Source organism: Opisthorchis viverrini (assembly GCF_000715545.1).
Source record: "Opisthorchis viverrini unplaced genomic scaffold opera_v5_9, whole genome shotgun sequence".
Taxonomy (NCBI): domain Eukaryota; kingdom Metazoa; phylum Platyhelminthes; class Trematoda; order Opisthorchiida; family Opisthorchiidae; genus Opisthorchis; species Opisthorchis viverrini.
Window position 1 is genome coordinate 2,316,201 of NW_008751665.1, and position 20,420 is coordinate 2,336,620.

Sequence of the window (20,420 nt, forward strand, 5' to 3'; positions counted from 1 at the left end):
TTGAAGTCCTGCGGCGGCGAATCTCCATTTTTAGAATTTTTAAGGGACATCTGGCTACCCCTAATGGCATTCTGTTTGATCAGAATGGTTGGCATTCTCACAGACAAAGATCTACACATATTCCAAACCGGAACTCTTCGTACTACTATTACTAATAGTAGTATGGATAACAGTGTACGAATAATGACGACCGCAGTAATCAGTTAGAACAGAGGTGACGACAGCGGTCCACAAGGAACGAACGAGAGGAATGCACGGTTACGTCGATAGAAGGAATATGAGCTATTTTGTTTGTTTTTCAGGACGGTGTAAGCAATGAACAGTTTTGTTCGTCGAGAGAGTGAACTCGTTTCCCGGGCCTCATCTATGTTGTTGGACGGCTTCACCAGCAGTCATCTAAATCTCAGAAGACGTTAGAATTGCGCAATTGTTGGAACATTATTGATAATGCACTGATACGTTTCGTGTTGATAGAATCGGACCCTCATTACTATGCCCCCACCAACTCGAAGAAACGTGAAAGTCCACGTATGCAACGCCATTTACTTCGGGGATTAGACCATGGGGACCTATCACGATAGACTATTTTTGCGAGTAAAAGCCTTCATTAGTGGTTATCCTTCAGTAAAAATTGTGACCTATCACGATAGACTATTTTTTCGAGTAAAAGCCTTCATTAGTGGTTATCCTTCAGTAAAATAGCTTGAAATTTACTTTATTGTGGTACACACTTTCTAGAGGGTGATCTGACCAACTCTCAGGACAGGGTTCCTCTTATTCCCTATTGTGTTCGGCTGGAGGTACGGAGGGAGATGATGGCCAAACAATGGAAGTGGACATCATTTTGCTTCAAGATTGTCTGATTAAAAATTTGGAGTTGTAGTCACCTCCTGCAATAGGTCAGCACCAGGTATCTTCCTCGTCGAATGTTTCGCGTTTCTTTACTTTGGGGCTTTCAGTGTAACTATGTAGACTTTGCGGTTTCATGACAGTGAAGAGTCAGTGTAATACTGACGCTGCGGTCTTTCATGGTGATCACACTGATCCACTAAATATTTCGTTTTTTTTTCACCATGATCCATTTCACTTCCGCCTTCTTTCAAATCGATTTTCCAAGTTTGTATCACTCCTATGATATCTCTTCTACTTTCATTCGAACACCGCTAGCTTGACATCACGTGACTTCAACTGAGACCATGATTCATCTGCACATCGAGGCTTCTTCACACACGTGACGTGGCATTTTAAACTTGTGAGAATAGTATTAAAAAGGAAGGAAACGTCACAAGAGTAACGGCTGACTTGCGTTTGAAATTTCTTTGTGGAAGTTATATTGCTTTTCTGAATATGATTGGAGAACCTCTCAACGCAGCACAAAATGGGATTTAGTAAAAAAAATAGTGGGTCTGGCGTCCTTCACATTAGTGTTTTGCTGCTTGCAGTTGAAGGTTCTGTGTGGAGCGAAGGAAGAAAGAAAAGCTAGTATACTTATTTGGCGTAAGCCATTGCCCTGTCTAGTATCAGTTCTAGTGCTACACGGTTTTTAACTGCTACGGGATGATTTTCAGAAATTATGCTTCCAATTCAACTCTTGCCGTCACCCTTCTTACGAAAATTCATAAGCTCACACTTACACAGGACGTCACTCATCCTTCACTTACGGGATTATCATCACGTGTCCACAGACGTTGACTGGCTTCTGAAGTGGTGACTTCCTAGACGGATGTTTCACCCATCAGGTGAATTTTGCTCTTCCTCCAATCTACTTGTTGACGGCCAGTAGTGTGAGAACGGTTGGGAGACCTCAATGCCACATACTGAGTGCAGGCTAATCGCATTGCTGTTCGAGCACCCTTAGCCAGGAGGGTGCAGGTTCGAAAACCTCTGGAGTTTCGTGAGATGCGCTCTGTCAATGAATACAAATAAGAACGGAACAGCTGCACAGTACTTCTGGGCTTTGCAGCATAGATTAGCTTCGCTTGCAGGAATTGATCTGCATTAAACAATCCCTAATCTCCTACACTACCAAGAATTCAGCGGTGCATATCCTTCCAAGCCTAATCTGTCTATAATACATCGACCAATAGGATGTCGCATCTGACAGAGTACTCGTCTATAATTTCACTTAATTTTTACTCAATGTTCGAATCAAAGTCGTTTGTCCAGTGTGAAAATCATAGTGCACTGGGAAAGAACACTATTCGCAAAGCTTTCTAATCCATTCCCCAAATATGGACACTTCCTCAGTTGTGTTTCCTATATGCCTCAAGAGGCAGTCCTCATGTATCGTGCTTGCATTTGAGACGTCTTATCTGAAGGTAATGGCCGCAATCTGACTTGACTCAACTTGATGCGATGGTCATGGTAAAGCCACAGCCAATTGAACAAGTCACTAACAGGGAAGCAAATAGAAGGCGTTGTTGACAGAAAAGTTGACATATCCTGTCATATTCAGAACGATTCGTCGACTGCCTGCTTGATTAATCGCAGTAGTCACCTGATATGGTAGTCAATCTGGATGAGTTTTCAATCAGATATCGATCTTTCAGAGTTGACTGGCGGTGGAAGAGCACAAAGCTCATCACGACAGCACGACTGCCTGCTTGATTAATCGCAGTAGTCACCTGATATGGTAGTCAATCTGGATGAGTTTTCAATCAGATATCGATCTTTCAGAGTTGACTGGCGGTGGAAGAGCACAAAGCTCATCATCATCGACAGCACGAAGTCTCGTTCAACATCGACGCTTCGTTACCGTACAACCGTGATTCAGCTGAACAAGAATAAAGGTGAACGAGGAAGGGACTAAGTATCAATTTGCTACAATCCGTTCGAGGTACTTACACATCCAGACATTCTTTCAGGCAATTTGGATAGAAACTGACGATAAGAACGCCACTGACATCGTTTGGCAGCCATATCTTGAGGCTGTCGGAACACCTCAGTTGCAGCATTTTCGTCGCCATCAAGACAGATGAATCCCCCCTTTGCTGCTGTTGGTCGAATTTTTTATTCCGAACAAGAATCTGAAACAAACGCTTCTGCAATTTGTGCAACAACCTTCTACTTGGTCAGAATTCCGCCCGATTTTATTTGCTTTTTTGTGGCATTACACAAATTGTCCTTCTGCGGACTTCAAAAACCACTCAGGTGCTTGGTTGTGGACGTCCTCAAGTATACCCCTTTATTACATGTTTTATATTCGTGACATCTTACAGTGGGTTTTTTACCTACTTCGCAGCTGTCGATTTTTCATGTGATCAACCTTATTCTTCCTCATTCGAACGCTTTTTGCGAAACCCGAGTGTTCCTAGTTTTAATGAGCCGCTGTCTCTTCCACTCCCTTGCCCTGATCTCGCACAGGCATCTCCAGCGCCTCCTTTTCGTGCATGGGCAGTGGTGCTATCACCGGATTAGTTACACGATGCTCCTATACTACTTCAAATGTGTCGCGTGGGTGACGCTCAACATAATATTCACTTTCTACTCTGGATTCTCGGCAAATAGTTGGCATTCGAGTCTGATATTCACACTGTTTACTTTGACCTTGACATCCGTGCCCAATTTGACCTTTGGGATGTTTGAAAGGCACATGACCGATGAACAACTGATGGAAAATGCGAAACTGTATCGATCGGTAGGTTTAAATTGGGATCCGTTTCGAACGATTAATTAATTAATTAATTAATTAATTAACGAAAATGAAATTAATGAACATAACAAGTTCGTTCAGATTTAGACATTTGTAGAAGTAAATTATGTGCCATTCGATTAAGAGAATATCCGGTCAGCCGGTCTGTCAGTCAGCAGGCCAGGTAGTCATTCATTCATGCTTTCGGTTAGCCAAGCATTCAGTCAGTCTGTCAGTCTGACAGTTCTCCTCAGAGACGCCCTTGCCATATTGCGCTGTATTTTACTCATTTACGTCAAACTTTCTGGAGGTGAATGACTTTGGAATTCGCCACTTGGCCGGCACTTAATTCTAGCTGAAAAGTCACGCGGCCTAACTAATATAATGAGTCTGTATGTTCTCTGCTGATGGTAACCCGCATTGAACGTACGCACCTCATGTCGAGGCTAACAGAAGCGCCTGCTGAGGGCTCCTTTTGATGGTAACCTCTCTTTGGATGGACCTCCATCAAAGAAGTGCCTTGCACTGGATAGGGACTAGTTACCCACTGGGAGAATACCCACGTGCTACAAGCTAACATATGGAGCATATTAGGATAGATTGCTGCAATATGTGTGGGAAAAAGTAGTCTCCAGTAGAAGATAAGTCCTGATCTCAGAAAAACAAACTGTCTGCGTTCAGGTGGCTCACTTTCCTCCCTAGATTCTTGGCCTCTAAAGTCAGTTGTGACAAAAGCAAGTTGTGTATAATAGTGTAAAACATCGATCCATCTTAGATCCTCTCTTCAACGCAAACTTGATTTGCAAATAAGTGCTTACCACAAACTGCGCACAATTCTGCATTTATTTGGTTAATTTAGTAAATAGACCAATCCGATCAGCTCTTAGATTGCCGAAACCGGTGGTGGTCTGTACACAACTTACCGTAGACATCAAAATGTTGTCCAATCAAAGTCATGAAAGGTGCTGCGGGATAGGAAAAAACTACAATTTTACCGGCTGACCTAGCATATACACGTTTTGGGCGCGAAAAACTCCAGTTCGGTGCTCGCAGATGATATACAGTCATCATATGCGAGTCATCCTTTAATTATTCCGAATTTATCCTGTTACAGTAGTGAGCCTTAGATCAAAAGGACTTCAAAAGGATACACTAAAATTTCGGCTAAGCAACACAGTTCTCCATGGTTAGAGAAACCGCACAGGATCTTTGGAATGATCCCCATAGATCACCTTTTGCTGACACGGTAAGCCAATATGTGGTCAGTGAAATTATCGTGTTCACCCATGATGACCTTGAGACGACGATAAATTCAAACTGCCTCGTAAACCAGCATCGTCGGTCGTGATGTGTCTGACCACTCTTCGGCCCTTGCTGAACTGACTGACTGTTTGAGCATTCAATCAGGAGCTTGTTTTTCTGGCCTGGATACTTGCTGACTTCTCTACTGCGATTTTGGTGGGGTCTGAGTTTCTTAGGGGGTTCCAAGCATTCTGGGACTATTTTCAAGAATCTGACCATCCTGACACCTCCCCTGTTTGGCCGTTTGAAGTGAAACTGCCGGCGCGGGTCAAGTTGAGTTGTGTTTACACTTATTTTCCGACGCAATCGGGGCAGCGTCTCTGTTGAGAAAGGGGTCCGTTGTGGGCGATTCAGAGGAAGCAGTGGCTATCAGTTCTGGACTTGGATGATCGAATGTTTCCAGCGACAGGCTGAGTTCTAATGACTGTTCTTTCGCTTTTCGGATCGGATACACAGTTGGCGTACCTGATTGACATTGCGTTTCCACATCGGTGATCGCAAGCAAACGATTTCAAGCCCGGAACGTTGGCTTCCCTCCTGTAGGACCTGCGCCGACCAAAAGGGTGTCAGGAAGGTCGGATTCCTGAAAATAAACTGAATATCGGAAACCTACAGAGACATTCAAATCACACAAAAATCACGGCAGGGAAGCACATGGGCCAGCAAAGCCACCTGATGATTGGAAGCTCAAGCAGTCACTCAACGCAGCAACGGCGGATCTGTATTCACCCAACGCTGATCGGACAGCCTGTGAATTCTGCACTCAATTAAGCCGTTGTGCTGCTTCTTGGTGAGTCATTACCCGACGTTGAAGCATTGGAGCGTGGATAGCAGCTAGGTACAAGAGTTAGCAACCAGCGCTCAAAATCTTGCATCAAGCGCCGCTAAATTTGCAACATGCAGCAGTATTTGTGCAATGCTTTCTCTCCAATCCTTGGTCAGATTTCCAGAAACGCAAACCTCCGCCTGTCCCATCTTATTCTATTCGTCTTGGATGGAGTATGGCATGGTTTGGTGGTATTCTACAGTGTCTACCTGTTTCTTGCTGGTGGTGGTCAATTCGCCGAGGCTGTTTACTTCGATTCAACTCCCCATGGCAACCACTTTGACATCGGTCTATGCGGCGGTAGTTCTATGGTTTACATCATTGTGAGCGTCAATCTCCGAGTGCTCTTCATGTCACGGGATATCAACTGGCCTGTGGTAGGAGGATATATCTTCACCCTGTTGCTCAACCTGTTGCTTATCATGGTTGTGCAGGTAAATCAGTTTGCTGGAAATTGGTTGTTTGAGGGAAACTGATTTTTTTCGTGTTTTGACTCGCAAAAGTCTCACCCCGATCGTCATTATCAGTTTTTACCTCATCTTCTGTCTCTTTATTGTTTTGCTCTGTAGCTAGCATACTCTCACATAAATGTTATCGTCGTTATCGCGGCACCAACGCATCAATGCCACAGAACCATGTCAGCTTACGCGGCACCAACAGCCATTATAAGGATCCTAATTTTCCTCGATGTCTCCGTCACTAATGAAAATTTCTTTGGTTGGTGTATTTGCCCATCAGTGCACTCTCCACGAGTTTATCTTTGAACTCTGGCCTACGTGGATCACAAAGAATGCAATTCAAATGCGCATACTATTGTTAGAACAACCTTGGGTGGATGACGAAGACAAACAAGTGATCAACAAATGGGGAGCTTTTTGTTTCCTTTTGTGGTTAAAAGACACGTCTAAAGTATGCACCCACTTTATCGTCCAGTTTTGACGTCATTTGTGAACTTGAGAACACGGTAATATGACCCAGGCATGCGCAGGTACAGTTTTATCAGATCCTCATTTGGCAGCAACCGTGTAGCCTAGAACTGTCCAAGTTGTTGTGGTGATAGCTGAGAAAGCTTAACCACAACAGTACTGTCCGAACACCCGGACAAACACGCAAACATGTTCATCAGCCCGGCTGATCAGCTTCGATGCACCCGCGAAAAGAAAGACCGATACTTAGAAAGATCTGGAAGCAAGATTTCTGCGACTTGGAGCTCAGTCGTTCAGTTGGAACAGCATGAAATTTGATCAGTAGCCGCTTTGGGATGACTGGTCACGTGGTAAATAGCCCAAATTGGAATTCCGAACGGGCGTAGCCTTTTCAGGGCAAAAGATGCTGGGTTCCGTGGTTATGCAAGATTGCAGGTACCTGTCTCGGTCCAATCTGGAAATCTGTTCTATTTGACTTCTTCGGTATGCGTACGAATCCTTTTACTGGCAATGAACAGGTTTACACTGATGAATGAATGTCCTCCCAATATAGACTTGGAGTGATTGGCCGTAATTTGGTAGTCCACCTAGCGGCGTCGTGAGAATCGATTCTGGTCCGAATGGACCAGAATTACGCATTTTACACTCAACAGTCAAATAAAACCAAAATTTTTCCTGAATTCTCCCATAATCGGGAGTTTCTGTATCTAGGATATAGTATATAGTCATACAGTTTATAGTATATACAATACAAAAACTATATATATATATATATGTCATTTCACTAAATACACAAAAGTCCAGTTCATACTAGTTCTAAACGTGAGCCGGCGCGGATATTTTCCGCGTTCTCTCGTTTATGGAAGAAAGTATCTGTTCTTCTTTGTTCCAGAAATCATCAGATTAATAATTGGAATAATATATAATAATAATAATAATAATAATAATAATATATAATAATGGTTCGACATTTAACTCCGGGTTGCTAACTAAATACTGAATATTTTCCATGCATTGCTGCTGCTCAAATCTAAAAACGCCCTTGCCCAAGCTTTTACAAGGTAATTTCTGAATTTTTGTAGTTTGATTTGGTACTAAATTAAGGGTGCCGAAAACGACATCTCATGTGCGGAAATGTTTGGAAGTAGACGGAAATTTGGTGACCTTTGAAACTGATCGGTCATCGAAGAGCTGCAAGAGTGAATGATCCTTCCCAGCTGCCCCAGTTGAAGAAGAGGGGTACCCAAACTTGGGCCTTTGAATCAAAAGTCCGCCCCACAACGCAGTGGGAGGGGACTTGCTCCCACCCTCTGACTCAGTCTGAACTCCGGGAGAGCGATTATTGATGTTGCATTTGGGGGACTCTCCTTGGAGCCGTTGACTCAATAGCCCGACCCATTTGTCTGCAGGGGACCAGCCTGGCCCGAGGAGGCAGAGAGTAAGGCATTACTATCTTACTCATAATGCAGTTGCGCACAGCAGGTGACTTGTCCGGAGAACCAGACACTTTGGTTTTAAAAATATTTTGAACGCGCTGGTGCTGACGGTCAACCGTTGGGCGATCGAAGTGTGAGGGCAGACTTTTCTAACTCCCCCTTCCTAGGAGAAAGGCGTCATCACTGTCTCTATAAATAGAAGTCTGAGGGAAACTCCAGACCGCCCCGCAATACAATTACTCGTAGTACCAGGACTTGCTGTTCATCGTAGCTGAGTTTCGTTGGCCTTCCTGACATGCTGGAAACTTTAGGAACTGGGTTCCAGTCAGTATAGCTCACAGGATCGTTGCAGCACGGAAGCCAGAACACAAGGACCAGGTGACAGGCTTGAACTTTGAACTCAAGGACATATGGACCGAGCGCCAAGAAGCTATTCTCGATGGTATCGAAGCGTCGAATTTCAGTTTGTCGGGGGTTGATGCACTCTCGTGGCTATTTGCTTTCTAGAAAATGTAAACATCCGGAGTTCATACCTGATTCGCCCCAACTGTGCCCAAAAAATTAGCACCCACTTGGTGAGCAGACGTCCAATGTCTGAGTTTTTTCCCCGCGTTTCTTTTCCATGTCGTGTAGATTGAGAAACACCTCAACAGAAATGACTGTTTGCGGCCCAAGGTGACTGGTTTTTTATGGAAAGAATCGTCCCATGAATTGAAAATAACTAAAGATTAATTCGGTGGGTGATACGTGGTCAGGGATCATGTGCTTCTACTTATCCGGTGGATCTCGTTGCTGTATGTGGTTTGATGAGTGGTAACTGGTTCAAAGCCACACACAATCACTTAGCTCGTCAGCACAAGTAATAATACGGGTCTTGACAGATTTGCAGTTGTCATACGGATCAAATTTGATCTACAACAGACTCAAAACAAACTGAAGAAAAGTCAGGACCTGTACTCAACAGTAGAAAGGCAAAATAAGACACCAGAGCTTCCGGCTTACCTCATGGCTTTCGCGTAGTTGCCAATTGGTAAAAACGGTCGTGTTTGGTGTCTGAAAGTCGATTTAAAGAGTCTACTGTGCAGGGTTGCGCTGTTTTTGTCTCCACGATTTGAAGCAGTCTGAGGAATCACATACAATCACTGCCTATATGAACAGTAACTACAACACCTTTTCCTTGGTTGATGTAACTAGTCACCGACTTCCGTACGACTTGTGTATGCAAACCAGTTTGGCGTATCTAAGAGGCCTGTCTGCTGAACATTACGCCTAATACCATTATAATATCCAGTAAAATTTCTAGTCATCAGTGCGCGAAATTTCTTTGTATCTAAATTGTGAAAATGCTGTGCCCAAAATGTTTGCAGTGCTTTGAAACGTCTTGCCCATCTGTTCCTCGAAATCGTTCCCATGGTAGAAGCTGTCTAACGGAAACTCAGTCAATGGAAAAAGTCACTTTGTGTCCCCCGAATCTGGTGACCCGTAATGACGGAAAAACTGTGAATAAAACCAACAACAGCGTGGGTACATATTTAATATTTAATAGGATTAGACTTTAAACACGGTTTTTCGAGTTCCCATGTGTTTATATAAGACAGCTATCGATTTCGAACAGTTAAGGCTTGAGAAAATTTATTCAAAAAAAAACCAAGACCGACACGTAAAAGTTACATTATTACACCAATCTCTTCTAATTTCCCTCCATAAAACAAGTTCGTAGTGCCCCCGTCGAGTCTGGACTTTCTGACTTACATCAAAATAATGCAGTCTCCAGCGTTTTGGTTCGCCCTCCCCATTTCTGTGATTGTGGCTAACCTCCCAGCAATGCTTTGGCGCGTATCCTCGGACTTCTGGTTGCAGACGCAGACCAACAGCGAGACGGACGGCGTCGAGTCACAACAGGAATCCCAGCGGACACAAATGCAGAGAATGAGTTTGCGCCAATGGTTAGGGATTAATCGACGGAGTCAGACTAGCCAACCTCGCTCGCTAAGTGACAGGGAATTCCGTCAATAATCTCCCCATCTTCGTGAAGCTGAAGAGGGCAGTTATAGACGTAAGTGATGAACAATCCCAGCAAATACTTTGAGTCGCTTCTCAACTTGATGACCACAGGAAATGGACAGTTTGTAATAAAACAGCGTGTTTTCGGTTGTGTAACGGGTACTTCCATTGAAGAATGTGTCTAGCACCAGAAGCTGCGTTGGTTGGGACATGTGTTACGTATGCCGAACCATCGTTTGCCGAAGATAGTACTGTTTTCCATGCCCAATTCGGAGTGGCGTAAACAGATAGGTGGCCAACCCCTGAGATCACGAAACGCTTGGGTGCTGTCGGTGCTACTCGCCTTCCAGGATGGGGACCGCGTGATCTTCACTGTGCCTGATTGGAGACACTAGAAGATATGGCTGCCAACCGGTGTCAGTGGCGTTCTTGTTGTCAGTTTCTGTCCTGATTGCCTGAGTGAATGTCTGGAGGTGTAGGCACCTCGGAATGATTGTGTTAAGCTAGCACTAAGTCCCTCCCCCATCCACCTTTATTCTTTTCTTTACAATAAGGCTTTCAAATAAGTCATGGTTGTACGGCAGTGAAACTTCGGTGTTGAACACTGATGTCATGCTGTCGATGATGATGATGTGATAAACAGAGAAAGACATCTTTACTGGGATACGTTTACCGCATACTCACCATATTATGGAATAGAATGGAGAAAAGACCTTTACTTTGGGTGATTTCCTGCGCTTTGGATCTATTCCAGATGAGCCCCGCCAAAAAATTACCCCCCCCCCCTCTCCGCCCAAAAAAGATTAGAATAAGGAGGATATGAAATCCGTACATTTAGTTTTTATTGATGAGGGTGAAATTGGGACATGTCATCAATAAGTTGCATGAAAAGGTCTGTTTTTCGGTACCTTTGCCTCCAAACGAAGCCACACAAGTAGCTTTCCACTAAAGATCGGTGTGTGCCGAAAATCCACTGCTGGGGAATGGACTCGCCCTGTGTGGTTATTATGGTAAGATATTAACGTTTCATCGATCTCGACGTGTAGACCTGGGCCGCCGACAACTGTCAGAGTCTGCAGAAGCCGTCAGGAGCAAACTTCGTGAAAAAATTTCTTCAGTCAACAGTGGTCGTGTGGCTAATAGACAAATTCCTCTGAGCAGAATTTCACTTTTGCCAAACTTTTGGACCAGCAATTAATGAATAGAATTACTGTCCTTATCCCCATCCTAGACAGCTCTAGCCAAGTTCCCTTTCGAAGACCGATTTCTTGCCGACACTGCCGGGCATTACACCTCAATGTGTCAGAAACAGTTGAAAGTGTCATTTGGTGGCCATTGTTTCATAAACGTTGCTGATGGATCACTCCGTGGCTTTGCCAGAAACGTATTGCCGTCTCTTTGTCATGAACGAGAGTTAAAAGCGTCAGAAGGTTCATTTACGTCCGAACGGAGCAAATGTTTTGCACGACGTGAGCCTACGTGCCGATAAGGGGTCGTTTTTCTCAAAAATAGATCAAGGTTGTGTGCTTACATTAAATTGGAGCTGGCAAAAAGTGGCGGGGCTTAACTCTCCGCATATGCATTTTTTGCATTAGTGGTGGGGCTTATCCGGATAAGATCCAATTAGATCTTTGCACATTTGACACACAGATGAAATAAGTGGCAGGAAATCAAACGGAATTGTGTTAGCATCCCATTCCGGTGATTTTCTAGACTTTATACCCACTCCTTATTCCGGAAACTAACATTAATCCTTCGATTTCTTTCCTGGGCAGGTCAGATAATCCCAGGCGGGCGTCATCGAAACACAGATCAGATATTAAATTTCCATTTTATACATATTCTGGTTTCCCACTACCGATTGGTTCTCTATTGATTACGTTCACACTTTTCCGCGTTGTAATTATCTTGTGATTGGTATTTTTCACATGGTAAAAGCACCTTACCAAACAGACGCTTGTGTATTGAAAGTGGATTGTTTCAGAAGAGCTTGGTAAACAATCGGTAGTTTTTATTTGGGCAACGTTTCGCTTTTGACACAAAAGCTTCATCAGGCCAAGTGAACAGGTCACCAAATTGGCCAGGTTATAAGACAGACGGGGAACCAATCAGTAAGTCCTCTTCACACTAGATCAGTGTTGAGTGTCAATTAACAGCTCTTGTCGGCTAGCGTGGGTGTCAAAATCTTGAATTGGTGGGTTGGAGGAGTTTCAAATTACTTCCGATCGCTTTTCGTTCCTTAATCTTCCACTTCAGGGTGCTTCACTTGACGATTCACTCCGGGGGCCACTGGTAGATTGGTTGGTTAGGCATCTGGTGGATATTAGTCCCACAGCTCAGTTTGGTCCTACTAAGGTCAAAGACAAGCGTTTTCACTGGCTTATGTTCAACTACACATTCAAGTGTGGATAACGAACAGGTAGAATTTGCGACTCGGTAGGTTGGTCGTTCATCCGGGTCCCTGTTCAGAGCAGTGCGCAGGAACAAACAGTACCCCAGATGCTGAGGTCAACGATCAGTTCTAGTTTTTTTCCATCACTAACAACTTTCCAGTTGGTTGTTTAGGCGAAATGTCAAAGAATACAAATCGGTGCGAATTATCTTTCGGTCGGGATTTCATCCTGCAAATGAAGTCATTGTGTGCTGGAAAGTGGAGGAACCCTGTGCGGCTGTTCTGTCCTTACTGGGAAGCGCCACCACTGCCCGTGAACACTTGGCCTTCTATTTGACTAACTGCCAGAACTAGTCAACAGGTGCCCACATGAGGTGAATCCTCTGATCGAAAAATGAGTGGCGCCATACTCCGTGTAAAGAGATTTAATTACAGCGCTGATCACTTGTAAGTTTGCAAGTTTAAATCAACTTGGAGATTTGTACGATGCAAACATCATGGCTTACATATACAAGACTACTGGTTTAGGAAGGCTCATACGCCAACGAATGAACAGTATGATTCAACCACGGTGGCTGTTTCAGGTCATTTCTCGTGTGAGCCAGTGGTGCTTTTAGAAGGACCCTTGAGAGGGACATGCATCCTGGACGATTCGCGAACGACCTTTGTAATATCTTTCAAATTTATTCGTTTATTCGAGTCAACAAAGTATGTTTCAAACGAATGTATTTCACCAATTGCGTACGTTCAAGCAGAATGGGAGAGTGAAGTACGATTGGAAGAAAGACGAAATCCGTGGTAACCCATCGAAGAGTTTTCAGAAATCTAGCCAGCAGCAAGTCATGTTAGAAGAAACTATCAACAATCTTCGAGAAATACACTCATTTGGAAATCAATTTGGTTTTCACGAGAGACTCAACTCAATCTCTCCTTTATGATATTCTACAAGTGAATGTGCTGCACACAGGCCGCCTCATGTTTCAATTGGCACGATATTCGAGATATCGCAGTATATTTTCATAAAGAAAGCTACTCACAAGGTTGCTGAAAACACCTCGAGCACCACCGTCAATCCATTTACAAGCTTTTTCTTCCAAATTCAATCGCACTGAGCACCACCGTCAATCCATTTAAAAGCTTTTTCTTCCAGATCCAATCGCAATCTTTCAGTGCACAATGTGATCAAATCTTTGATGTATTCAGCAAAGCTTTCTGCAGTAATGTTGTTCGATAGAATAGAGTCACATACATGATCAAATCAACTATCTCATAGAAGTGTACGAACTCAACAAAAGACCTCCAAGTTTGTACGGCAACTCAAATGAATTCCTTGAAGAATGGAAAGACAAACTGATGCAGACAAGGTTCAAAGTGTTACCTGGTTAGTGGAAGCCTTTGTTCATCCAAGGGATTGACCGTGATGGTACACCCTACAATTTTGGCCTACAATTTTGGCGCACCAAGATTTGAGTGAGGTTTGTTTCCAATCGGACGGCACTCAGCTGCAATATTTAAAGCATCTGAGTCATCTATTCATCGACCAAGTGCTTTATCAACCACTGAATCGCGGATTCTGAATGTCTGTTCATCTGCTAAAATTCGTTTCGCTTTCCGCTCGATGAGATTTTCTCTCCATAACCGCCACATCTGGACCTTTGACGAGGAAAATAATGATTTTTTATTCATACAAATAATAAATGGTTTGTTCCTCTGAGTTCACGAATTACTCGATGATGCTGAGCAGTCAAACATCATCTTTGTTGGGTCGGTTCACGTGTGTGCTGACGTATCGATCAGCTTTGCCTACAAGCACGCTGCCTCTTCATGTGACCTTGAGATCAGTTCTCCCAGTTGAGCATACGCATAGAGAGAAAGAACTGGTTGTTAAGCCACCAGGTGTCTAACACCCCTAAGTGTAAGCAGAATCTTGGATTGACGTGAGATTCACTTGGGTTCCTGGTGAGTCTTCTGTCAAAACCAAATTAGTATGCAGATGAGCGTGTAAGAAGGATCTCGGATTATTTAGTGAGATTCAAAATAACGAATACACACTGTGTCAAACAAAGGTTTGAGAAAGTTGTGTCAGCGCCTACAGAACCGGCTTTGACAGTAGCGATTACGGAAGTGAAGTTATCAAGATCTAGAAATTCTGTGAACTCGCCATGGAATGACCTCTTGGAAAATCCTACATTCTCTTACGGTGATGGTTGATCTTGTCATTCTACCGAACTGCACCTATCACTTTTAATGGGTTCTGGTGACATAACTCATTCGAAATCCTTCGTAAATATTGTTGAACTCAAATGGGACGAGAGGTGAGCGTATACTGAGCTAAAACGAAAAGTTCACGAATTCTACTACAGTAACCATTGAGGCAGTGCTTAAAAGGACAGTGTGCGAAGCCGATAGTGAGGGGCGTGTATGTGTTTGTGAACACAATATAATGATATGTCATAGCCATTATTCCATACGCAAAATCGTATAGACTGCAGCAGGACTGGAGGGGGATCATCGGCCATCAGCTGCCGGAAAGTACAAACAGTGATTTGATGATCACTACAGCAGGACTGGAGGGGGATCATCGGTCATCAGCTGCCGGAAAGTACACACAGTCCTTTGATGATTGATTTGTACATGGAAGTGCTTTACTGGAACCCCGTCAGACCACCGCAAACCATAGAAAAGCCCAGAAGACACCCAGTCCCAGGTTATCGCGTTAACTTGCCTCATACTGCGCCTTTCTGTTCGGGATTTGATCACAGTAAGACACTTAAGGAAAGCTGTGCGAAGCACAATCTATCCGTCTAGTTCACCGAGCACAAGAGTCGAAATCATTGATCTCACAGCAAGGCTATCGGTACACATCCAGGATAGCGCAGTCGCTCATTTAGGTCAAGGAAGCTTTAATAATGATAATTTTAAGCCCCGCCTTGCCAGGTCTCAGGTTGTCTTCCGCTAGCACTCAATCGAAATATCCTGTATACTCAGCGCTCGCGGATCATTTCGTATAGTACGGATTTCACGCCTGTGTTTGGGTGGTAGGTAAGTGCGATGGGACCATTTTAGCGGTAGGAGTTGATGCAAAGCCTCCAACAGGTCACACGATCAGCCAATCAGACCAATCCTATCAGTATTTCACAGTGCAAATGAAGGTCAACGCACTCCAAGGTCATCACGTCAGTACGTTCAGTTCATTCGTTTTTGTCAGCAATTCAGATGAACACTGAAATCACTGTCAGCAAACACTGATACCCTGATGCAAGACTCATCAGAAGCCGAACCATTCAGACCTAGGCGAATTGCAGCTTCCACTGTAAGAAGACTGCGTGTACGCCAATAAGAAATGAGGATTGACCAAAATAACAATGTTGTTAATCTACTGTAATTTTGTCTCCGAATACTAAGGTATGTTGCGTTTATCCAATGAATTGTTCCGTCGTGAATAAACCTGATCCTCAAAAGCAACCTGGGAATTCTCATGAAAACCGCAATGATAATGGGTTACCTAAATGAAACATACAGGTCCTCAAACGATCCCTGAAGAACGCGACAAACCGGGTTCTGAAGCTATTCAGAGGAAGCCGGCCAGAGTTGTTCTGAGCTCTGGTTGGCGAAATTTTGTTCAGCTGGAGGGTTGAAAATTTAACCTTTGTTCCGGCTAACGAGAATGACCATAAATCCAGGCCACTAAGCTTGTCCATGTTTATGCAGCAGGACGGTGATGCCAACAGGTGAGCTACAATGCAAATGCAAGTCTGGAGACTTTCCAGTGGAGGTTTGCAAACGGTGTCGCGTAGTTGGAACCAAGCTCATTGCTCAAAGAGTCCTTGCGATACTGAGGGGCTTTTGGATTTCAAATATCCATGTGATTCAGAAAGAAACTGACTTTCACGGAGGTAAGTGGCCACCAAGATGAAAGTTCATCAGAACAGCTTCTCTCCTCAGGGACTGATTAACCGTCTTCAGTTAAACGAAAGCAACACGTTCACAAATGCAGGCCAACAGCTCAACTGATATAGGCTGATTACCACGTTTCCAAACTATGAACAACACTTTTCAAAAGCAGTGAAACGCAGCTGTGTTCAAAGTTCTGCACAATTTTTATGATGGTGTGGCATTGGTATTAGAAACTGATGTCTTTTACATATGATCAACTGATATAGGCTGATTACCACGTTTCCAAACTATGAACAACACTTTTCAAAAGCACTGAAACGTAGCTGTGTTCAAAGTTCTGCACAATTTTTATGATGGTGTGGCATTGGTATTAGACTGATATGTCTTATTACGTATGATTTATTAAATTATGAGTGGATTGTTTTAGATATGAGTTGCATTCATATTCGGTTCATCTCAGTGTGTGTCGTTACATCCTGCTTGTTGGTTTATTCGGTCGGGTACACTTTCGTAAGACGGAAACAAACAAGCGTTTGGCCTTGGCAAGGGTAATTTCATTTCTTTTAAAAGAATAACCGTTTGGTAATATTACTTACAAATAAACCTGAGTTGCCGGTGGCTGAGTCCAACCTGTGGACTGTCGTTTTGTGGTTCCTGTTATAATTTCTATCGACGGTCTATCTGGACACTCAGGATGAACATATTGGTCGAACAGTGAATGCAAACGGGTGTTCACTCTACAAGTTGGGTGTACCGACAGTTTTATAGGGAACGTTGGACGTTTTCGAATCCTCTTAGTACCATTTACCACCCCCACGAGCAACATGGTCACCACATTGTGGAACAAAAAATTTATGCTCCCTAAGCAGTGACTTTCGGATGTGGACATAAAAAAGGTTGTCGCTGATTATCGAATCCGTGCTTCACTGTTCCGCGTAATCCTCAATAGAACACTTATGTAGTTTGCCAGTGCCAGTCCCTTAGCTGAATTGTCAGCTACTTCATCTCTCTTGTATCGCGGGTGGCCGTCTATTTGCTGCACCTGAACTCAGCCTGCCAGTCTACGCGATTAGGAGAACCCAGACAACCTGGGACACCGCTATATTGTCAGGGCAAGCCTCCAGGGCTACCGCGTAAATAGGATGGCTGAATGTTCACATATGGTCATTGTATTGTTCGTTCCCTCTAGCCAATGGCTACGTTCCTGCTGTGAGCATTTTCACACCCATCCCACGGTCGCATACTGATAAGCCGTTTGGTAAGCTACGCCAACACACCTGCTATCTTACCTATGATGACCTTGGGGATGGGTCGTTCTCCGCACATGTACTTTTCATGTCTGGAGAGGCGCTCAGTATTCGCCCAATGGAATTGAATTTTCGACAGCTATAGGTGGCCTTGATGGATCAAAGAAATCGGGCAATTGGGTTAAGAGTACCAGTTCAAACTTTTGAGCCCAATTTAGGCTTCAGCGATGCAGGGAAATTATTCCACTAGACTTTTCTGCCAGAGATATGACTACTTCAGTGGACAACGAAATTTGGTGAGCTGCAAAAATGCGAACGTTGATTAGGACAGTTTTTGGTTTGAGCACATACGCAACAAAATGTAATATTTTGGTGCAAAAAGTGTTGCTCCACACGTAGAAATTTTGCGGCTGAGAGAACTGTGAGGCTATTGGACGCCCTCTGGACGCGTCCTGACAATTTTAAACCATTGCGGATCTAAGGCTTGGGCCGGAGAATCCCATCTACATCTTGAATTGTTACACTCCTGTCATCACACTTTACTTTCCGGCGATAAGCTGTTCACGCACATTGTACTTTCTCCCCCCCCCCTCAAACTCTTCTCTTATCTGCTGCTGTCTACTACGTTTGTCCCATGGACTCAATTTACATTTTTTAACCCCTCATGAACTTTAACCCGTGGCTTGTCGAACCAGCTTGGTCGGCCATTCTTTACGCGGGCTTTTTGACCTATTTGCGTTACCACGTTTTGTACCCAGGCGTGCGTCGCAAACTAAGATCGATTTGCTATTTCCCCTGGGCTTTCTTTGGACTTGCACCGCTTCGTGCAACAGTTTAGACGGAAACCCCCATAATTTTACGTTTGTACCCCTTTTATTACGTATTTTATACATGTAATACCGCATCTCTTGATAAATCTCGAGAATCCACAATTTCTGGCTTGTGATTTTGCGCGTCACTCAAGTGAGCTCTCCTGAATACGCCGAAGTATTCTACACACACTATCTGTCACATGCAGTGCACATGCATGCGTACATGCATGTCACCCCGCCTCTAGTTTTGTTAAATAAGCCTTTGCAGAATGACATGTCATTAATTCTCATTAAATCGTTAACATCCTTGACGATTCTTCCAACCTTTTACATCCTAATTAACAGAGCCGCTTTCAAAACTTCCTCCACTGGATTACTGGGGTAATTTCACACATCGAGGTATGCAACTCGAAAGAACCCCCCATTGTCCTCCCCATTGTTTGACCTGACACTTTGCTCCTCTGTCCACTAGCAGTAAAATTTGTAAGATGATGTCAATACGAACCAGTGTGGTAGGAACGTGCCAGTACAGGTTGAAGACTCAGCCTTCCTACATGGATGAATTTCCGTATATTCGTGTTAAATACTTGCATTTTCTTGGGCTAATCCTCACTGACCAACAATGAACCCCGTTTGTCTCGTATATTTCCCCCCGTTCGGTGGGGAGTTGATGTTTTATTCCTTTGAACTATTCGTAAGGGGTCTGCATGGTCAATTGAATGACGAGACTATGGTTAAACCAGTGTATACTAGATTTTACTTCCCCATATGTGCCCAGATTAAATTGAACGCGAACGCAAGCTAATCAAAGTATACAAAACTTTGATACAAGTCGGTGTAAAGAACAGGAAAGAAGGATGAATAAAAGTTCGTGTTTCGGCTATGGTCTTCACTAAACATGCTCTGTGTCCACGACTGTCTCTGAAAAGAAACGAAAATATGTACGATAGGTATTCAACCAAGAATTGTATAAAATCGGGCATGTTGCCAAACTTTCTAGCTGATTTTCATTCGGCAGTATGTGTAAGATTCCTTGGAATGTCGAGAATTTTCTGTGCTCAAAGATTGCCTGAGTTTTACGTCATCACGGGCTGCTAACATTGTTGAATACCTACGCAAGAGGGGCACCATGTGCACCCACAGGTGTCTCATGGCAGTACAGTAAGTGGAGTACAACATTCTGACTAGAACGACAGTGTGAAGAATTTCATAACTGACAAAATGTCCTGTAGTATAGTTCCGTTAATCAAGATGCAACCCAACATTATCCTAGTCAATAAGCCTATAGTGATAGCAAGGGGGAAATCAAGTACTTCGGATAGGATCCGGAAACGAGTAACTCCAAACAGAGTTTGGAGACTTGGCTACACAGTTGACAAACCTACCCACGGGCACACGAAGACCATCTGTGTCCACCCCTGTCACATTCTGACAGCTGGACCAACAATCACAGTACCATGTGCTAAACAGGATACAAGAGTTTCATCGAACTCGTTTGAGAACGTCCACATATTCAGACATCTTGTTCCTTAGGAGGAATTGGAATCTTTTTCACTCTCGCCGTTTCCATTCTTTTGTGTTCGAAAGGCGGTGTTCTTCAGACATCGCGTCACGAACACAATGAAAAGTGACATTGTGAAGCAATATTTAGTCTCACTGGAATCATGAGAAACTTTTTGGTGAAAAGTTCCCCAGTTTGTGAATGAAGGAATTCTCGGCAGTGCATGTGTTTGTTCGAGTTGCCGGTATCATTTCACGATTCAATGCGGTAGTCATAAGCGAGACATCACTTCGTTCAATGAAGATAATCAATCATTTTGTCTGGTCATCTTCTTTTTGACCAAAGGTTAGCACACATGGGCAGAACCCTCTCAAAGACGCTAGAAAGCTGAGTGAAACAAACAAGAGTGGACTGTAAACATTGTAATACATACAAGCCCCTTTTGA

General features: G+C 43.7%; 1 protein-coding gene across 1 annotated transcript in view; it reads left to right on the top strand.

The window, feature by feature from the left end:
• Positions 1-12,871, top strand: part of T265_12661 (hypothetical protein) — a gene marked incomplete at both ends in the record, with an annotated part of 16,548 nt that extends 3,677 nt beyond the window's left edge. Inside the window, 6 exon segments of the mRNA XM_009164843.1 lie at positions 3,364-3,637; positions 5,876-6,193; positions 9,835-10,114; positions 10,122-10,177; positions 12,382-12,527; positions 12,679-12,871. Of these exon segments, the coding sequence (XP_009163107.1) occupies positions 3,364-3,637; positions 5,876-6,193; positions 9,835-10,114; positions 10,122-10,177; positions 12,382-12,527; positions 12,679-12,871 (1,267 nt within the window).
• Positions 12,872-20,420: the final 7,549 nt, after the last annotated feature.